Below are 6,572 nucleotides of genomic sequence, written 5' to 3' on the forward strand. Positions count from 1 at the left end.
TCGACTCTGAGGATCCCCGTGCTCACACACATGGGGGGGGGGGGGAGGAGGGGAAGACGAACCACACACGATTGAAGGGGGGGGAGGAGGGGAGGGGGGGGGGAAGGAGGGGAGGGGGGAGGGGGGGAAGGGGGAAAGACGAACCACACACGATTGAAGCTGCTGCCAGGGCAAGAGAGCAGCAAACGTAAAACTGACCGAAAGGGGGGAAGGGGGGTTGCACAGTGCGCGTCACGGCAGTTAGATACCCAACATCTTTCTTATGACTCCGCCGGCTCCGCCGGCTCCGCTACTAGCTAAACAATTGGGGAGCACAACCTAACGAAGTGGGGCGCAGGGAAATCCTTAATTGGAGACGAGCGATTCCATTGGGTTGAGTCTGGTGCAGGTGTCAGTTTTACATTCGGGTTTTACACACAAAAAAACCATTTTTTACTATTACAGAGTGGCTGTGTGGCTTCTGGGCCATTTCGCATGCACCTGGATACATCCGGTCTAGGACAGCTTATGACGGCTGCAAACGCAGCTGTGCACACAAGAGGACCAAACGCCTCCAACGCCTCCTTAATAACTTGCTCGCTAGCAGCCCCTCCCAAAGGTCCGCACGACCCGGCCCTTCAGGATTCATCCGGGGGTGGGGGGACTATTACGCACACGTGGAGAGTGCCCGGGCGCCATCTCCCCTTCCCCTTCCCCCTCCCCTTTCCCCTTCCCCCTCCCCCTTCCCCCTCCCCCTTCCCCCTTCCCCTTCCCCCTCCCCCTTCCCCTTTCCCTTCCCCCTCCCCCAGCCCCAGCCCCAGCCCCCCTCACCAGCACCACCGTGTCCAGGTCCAGCTCTCTAAACCTAGTCAGGTCGGACAAGGAGAACCGACCAGCGGCCAACAGCTCGTCAAAAACACGCTGCGGGGGAAAGGCGGGGGAAAGGCGGGGGAAAAGACCGGGGGGTGAGGGGAAAGAGGGCTTTGCAGGGATTAGCGGTCGTGGAAAGGGGGAGCTAGAACACGGGGGGGAGATCACGGGGGGAAGAACACGATGGCTAGGAAAAATGCCACAGGATAACGATAACTTTGGGGAGGAGGGCAAGGCAGGATGGGTGCTTGTCACGTACAAGCCAAAGCCGCTGCTGACGTTTCCAAAGTGACAGCGGACAGTCGGTACGGCGCCGCCGTACCTGATGAACACGCCGTACCACGTGTCCCCACCTGCACCAGGTCGGCGGGGAGCGCCTCCAGGGACGACGCAGGTAGTGAGTCCCATGCGGCTGCCACTGCGGCTATGCATAAGTCCTTCGGGGAGGGAGGCGGTACAGGTGACGGGGGATGTAGCAGAAAAAAAGGTGAAAAGAATGGAACCCAGATGGAAATAAAAGATTTCTGACAAAGTTTGTCATTATGGCGCAAATACTGATGTTTAACCGAGTCAGGGCCATCGCATAGCCAGCCATTGCACTGTGGAAAGGCCTACGCCTTTGGGAAGGAAGGAAACGCGGATGGAGGGACTTGCTGATGAAATCATCTGATATCAAGAGGAAATGGGGATCGGGGTTGCGAGCTGCTGTAGAAAAGGCTAGGAACACAGTGCGAGTTGGGGGATGAGACTGCACAACGGAATGGCTCGAGGTAGGGCCTGGTCGGGAGGGTTGTACCTAGCCGTTTTCCTTGGAGATGAAGCTAGCATGCCCTATCCAGTCTGGAAGGCCGAAGAAGGTCTTCTGTCGACCGGCACTGAAGCGTGTGTGTGGGCATTGCGGGGCGGTCCTGGCACACGCAACAAGGTAACATCTAGCATGGGCGGTCCAGGTCAGCAATTGAAATCAGGTAATAAAAGTAAGTCTCATTTCCTCTGGATCACTTGCCTGAAGAGTGTCCCGAGGCCGCGTCGCCAACTCCTTAGGGTTCTTCTGGCACCATATTTTTGAAGTAGGCACAACAGCTTCAGCTGGAGCCTGAAAGTGACAAACGATGTCACGTTAACCCCAAATTCGGGCCTTGGCGAGGCTATAGGCCGCAATCAGGTTAAAGTACCAACTGCAAAACGAAACACACACCTGAACCTCTGTAGTATCGGCTGCCCGTTTCTTTGAGCGCAAACAAATATTTCCCATTCGCAAGGATTATGTGATATCCTATTGCAAAGGGACGGAGTTTCCTTATGGCAAGGCGGAGTGTTACAAGCGCCGTGCTGCGTTTCCAAAATCTAGCCGGGAACCCCCTTTACAATCCTACAGAATACGTAAAGAAACTTAACTGAATTACAAAACTTGTGTCGGAACGCTGATTACAAACCAACGCTGTACAGCTGACCTGGACTAGTCCAGCTACACCAAAGTTGAACTTTGCCTTCGTCGCATTTTTGACGTCGTGCAAGATAAGTGTATGAAAAATGTTGTATAAATCCCATCCTATTTGCCGCCCTGTGACATACGTCGGGTAGGTATACGTGCCCACGTTTGGCCCGGACGCCAGCAGTGGAGATGTTCTAGATTTGGACAAAAGGTTTCCTGTCCTGTCCTACCCGAACCGATATTATCCGAAATTTCGGTCATCCGCAATGTATGAGGCGAAAGTTTGCGCGTTAGGGTGTTACCGCCTCTGCAATTACCCCAAGACGCAGGAAGTCGAGCAGGCTAGGATTGGCTAGGCGTGGGTCTCTGGATTACACTGAAAACGTGTGTAAACCTTCAATGGATGATCTTCGTGCGTTTGGTGAGCGTTTCCCGCAAGCGTCGATTGCTCGTGACGATAAACGCGCGAAGATCTGATGCGCCGGCTCATGGACCTTCAACTCATGGGAAGTGTACAAGTCCCTTCGGATAAAACAGGATGAAACAGGATGAAAAGCCCATATTTCGACGAGGAGGAAAACCGAGGGCACCGAGGCAGCAGTGCATTACGGGGTTTAGCCTAGATTATTTATTTATTATGCATAACCTAGGCTAGCTCGGTTGTCCCCTGTCGGTTGGTGTCGGTTGTATAGTTGTTTGTGAGTACACGAAACATGGACAGCTCATAGGCGCATTCATAGTATCGATGGCTATCGATACTATGGCTATCGTATTCGCCTGCATCCGCGTTGAAGCTAGTAGCTCATGGCCATGGCTACAGAACGTGATGAGGGCAGGAGGTCCTCGATCCGGCAGAAGATGGAGCACGGCGCTTGCTTGCCCGGTTCGGGAAGTTTTCCGAGCTCTTTTCTGAAACTGATGTACTCGGCGATGCATCGCTTCATCACATCATACATCCGTCCGTTTTTTGGAGGTAGTTTGTTATTGAGGTATCATCTAAAGCTGTCTAAAGGCACAGCAGCCCGCAAGAGCGATTACGCAAATCTCCCTCTCTCGCATCTTAGCCGTACATGCTCTGGCTACTACTCCAGTAGACGAACTTTTCTACTACTCTAGTAGCCACCACCCCGTGACGGGCACATATTATTTGTAATTTTACACTATAGTAGTGTAAGAAATTAAATGGCATTGTTTCAATGAAGCATTGCGACGTCACTGGGTGCCAGCGCTCGGCCGCCGGTGGTAGTGGCGCCTCGGGTGGTGATGGCGGGGCTGGCGGCTTGGAGGAGGGTCGTTTGGAGGGCGGGGCTGGCGGCGACGCTGCTTGCAGCCACGGCGCTGATGATGACGTGGACCCTCCCCCCCCCGCCACCACAACTGAAGGAGGCAAGCGGACCCCAGCGGCCAAAGGTGGGTAGAATGGTTTCTATGCACGTGGTCTTTGTTAGTCCATTCCGTATGCATGTGCTTGCTACTCGATGACTGCCGTTGTTCCAAGTATGTGGTACGGAACCCAAAGTGAATCTTCCATGCCCGTGCTGTCCACTGGCAACCTTGTGTTCCTCACGCGGCCAACGAACTGCAGGGCCCACCACTACCCTGCAGTGAAGGACCCTGGACAGTACGGACGGTGGTTGGTTCCAGTCAACAGCAGCAATACCCATTGGTGGCTGTTGGTCGTCGACACCAGGGCGTGTGTCATGACTGTGTACGATTCCCTCGAGGCCAAGCCTGCATGGGCGCACACCAGGGTGATCAAGATGGTGTCCCGATACTTCATGCCGGTCATAAACCCTGCCGCGTGGGAGATCCGGCATCCTGACGTCCCCAGGCAGAACGACACCCAGAGCTGCGGCTACTATGTGGCCGAGTTTGGACAGCGCCTGTGCACCGGGCAGAGCGTGGGCGCCTCACCAGTGAATGTCAGTGAGATCGTTCAGACGGTGCTTTCCATGATGCTGGGCTTCAACGTTCGCAAGTTTGGGGCGTAGTTGAACTCACTCCATGTACCTTGTCTTCCTGATACCATGTTCTGAGGACTGCCGTGCAGTCGAGTGCCTATGCGACTCGTCTGGTGTCAGGGGCGCCGTTTTGTAGTGTGCCGTGTGGAGACAGCGTACGTTGTGTCAGCAGCCAGCTGGCGAGACTGCTTGTTCTACTAGATTAGTAGCCAGATGGGCTGTGTCCACTACCGCAGTAGCCGCGGCTCTCGTGTGTCGTGCGCATAGGTATGGTTAATCTTCAACCTCAAAGATGTTGGTATCCTCATCTTCCTTGAAACACTGCTCCTCCTCCTCGCCATCATTATCATCCTCATACTGCTCCACTTCATGGATATCAATCTCCAGTTCTTGTACTCATTCGATCCGTTACAATAACGCTAGCGACGGCTCCAGCAGCAATGCCGCCAGGAACCACCTAGCTGGAAACCCAACAAGCCGCTTACCGCAGTCTGCTACCAACCGACGGCGGACCGAGCCGCCCCAAACCTCCAACGTCCCCCAACCCATGGCGCCGCCCCGCTGATCGGCTGGGCGCTGCCCCGGTCGTCCCGCTGATCGGCTTGACCGTCCTGTGACCCTTACTCCCCACCTGTACCCCATTTTTATGTTGGACCAGTGGCCGGCCGTGACCTAGGCTTCCGACCACCGAGCTGTTTACTCTGCTTTGTCCAAGAACCCGCCTTCTAGTACCAAGAAGCCTACACATCCTCCCCACCCAGTAACTCAACACCACTCGCCAAGCCAATCAGCTGGCCATGCAAGATGGAGGCAGCCACCGCTTGGGCCTCATGAGCAGCGATGAGGAGCCTCTCATATCGGCTCTGCTCTCCCGCAACAGCCTTCAACATCCCTGTCACGACCTCTTTTGCCTGCTGCACAACACCTACTCCTCCCAATGTAGGCTGGTCTTTGTCTGTAGACCATTTGGCCCCCAAAAGCCTCCTGGATAGCAGCAGCGACTTTCTCCCGATCATACTCGACACCTGCCCCAGCAGCTGAAAGGGCCATATCCGCACACTGCAGCTCGACAAGTCGCTTCTGAAGCAGCTGGGCTTTGCAGATGTAGAGCACCACCATATCCATCAACTCCCCCTGAATGAGCTCGCATTCCTCTCCACAACGGTACCATCGCTGTGTAAGGTCCTCAAGGGAGGTGAGCTCCCATTTGAAACCAGCAAGCTCCTCCCAGGGCAGAACAACACGCCCAGCAGGACCAGCGCTACTAGTATAGTGGGCACAGCGCGCCTGGCTACTGCACTAGTAGAATGCCGCGGGTGGTGACACGTCAGCGTGGCGGCTACTAGTATAGTGGACACAGCGCGCCTGGCTACTGCACTAGTAGAATGCCGCGGGTGGTGACACGTCAGCGTGGCGGCTACTAGTATAGTGGACACAGCACGCCTGGCTACAGCAACTAGTAGAATGCCGCGGGTGGTGACACGTCAGCGCCACGGCACATCAGGAGCTCTAGACAAGAAACGTCTTCGCCATTTCCTAATAGTAAAGAAAGCTGGACGTGTTAAATGTAGATGAAAAAGGGAGGCACTGCGACTTTGGCGTCTACTGGGATAGTAGCCAAGTACGTCTACTGGAGTAGTAGCCACAACATGTACAGATGAGCTGTCTCTCGGTCTATATACTATTATTTATTATGCGGCCGTGAATATAACAATGTTGTAGTTGCACCCTAAAACCCTAATGCATGTGGAGGTAAAGTTTTACCGAAGGAAAAATATTTCCAAAACTACAAAACTGAGGAGGGATTGCTCCCGGTTTTTGCTCCGGCTTCACCAATTCCCTTGTCTTGCAGTTGTACGGTCGTTTAGTAATAATTCTTCTTACAACTCATGTTGTGCGGTCAGTCATCGACGTCGTCCAGCAAGCTGGCACCCTGGGGGGGCTCAATCGCGGCCGTGGAGTACTCTGCTACCCCATTCAAAAGAGCCGGGGGTGCTGCTCCTGCCGGGTCAGGGCCCCGTGTAACTCCCCCCACGTCCCCCCCAACCCCACCGGCAACCCCGCTACAGCTGCTGCAGCTGCGTTTTGTGTCGCGATGGTTACTGCTCTCATTTCCTTTAGGCCCTGCTAGGCTAGCATCATTGCCCCCACCATCAGCTACTCCAGATGCCCCACTTGGTTCACACTCTTCCGCCGCCGCGTCGCTCCGGGCACCCCCCAACCCTACGGGCGCCTTCGCCGCCGTGTCAGCAGCAGTGGCTGCCGTACTTCCCCTCGTCGCCGGTGCACCCGGCACGATCGACGTCCCTGCCCCATCACCACCCGCC

General features: G+C 55.2%; 3 protein-coding genes across 3 annotated transcripts in view; 1 reads left to right on the plus strand and 2 right to left on the minus strand.

Annotated features, from left to right (window-relative positions):
• Positions 1 to 2,104, minus strand: part of VOLCADRAFT_99233 (uncharacterized protein) — a gene marked incomplete at both ends in the record, with an annotated part of 8,611 nt that extends 6,507 nt beyond the window's left edge. The window contains 3 exons of the mRNA XM_002958011.1: positions 811 to 900; positions 1,203 to 1,286; positions 2,048 to 2,104. Of these exons, the coding sequence (XP_002958057.1) occupies positions 811 to 900; positions 1,203 to 1,286; positions 2,048 to 2,104 (231 nt within the window). The remainder of the gene's footprint in view (positions 1 to 810; positions 901 to 1,202; positions 1,287 to 2,047) is intronic.
• Positions 2,105 to 2,683: 579 nt separating this feature from the next.
• Positions 2,684 to 4,275, plus strand: VOLCADRAFT_99234 (uncharacterized protein; the record flags this gene model as incomplete). Its single annotated transcript, XM_002957983.1, has 3 exons — positions 2,684 to 2,705; positions 3,668 to 3,694; positions 3,890 to 4,275. 3 exons carry the CDS (start codon positions 2,684 to 2,686, stop codon positions 4,273 to 4,275), a joined length of 435 nt encoding a protein of 144 aa, XP_002958029.1.
• Positions 4,276 to 6,145: 1,870 nt separating this feature from the next.
• Positions 6,146 to 6,572, minus strand: part of VOLCADRAFT_99235 (uncharacterized protein) — a gene marked incomplete at both ends in the record, with an annotated part of 7,571 nt that continues 7,144 nt past the window's right edge. The window contains one exon of the mRNA XM_002958012.1: positions 6,146 to 6,246. Within this exon, the coding sequence (XP_002958058.1) occupies positions 6,146 to 6,246 (101 nt within the window). The remainder of the gene's footprint in view (positions 6,247 to 6,572) is intronic.

Source organism: Volvox carteri (assembly GCF_000143455.1).
Source record: "Volvox carteri f. nagariensis unplaced genomic scaffold VOLCAscaffold_84, whole genome shotgun sequence".
Classification (NCBI taxonomy): Eukaryota; Viridiplantae; Chlorophyta; class Chlorophyceae; order Chlamydomonadales; family Volvocaceae; genus Volvox; species Volvox carteri.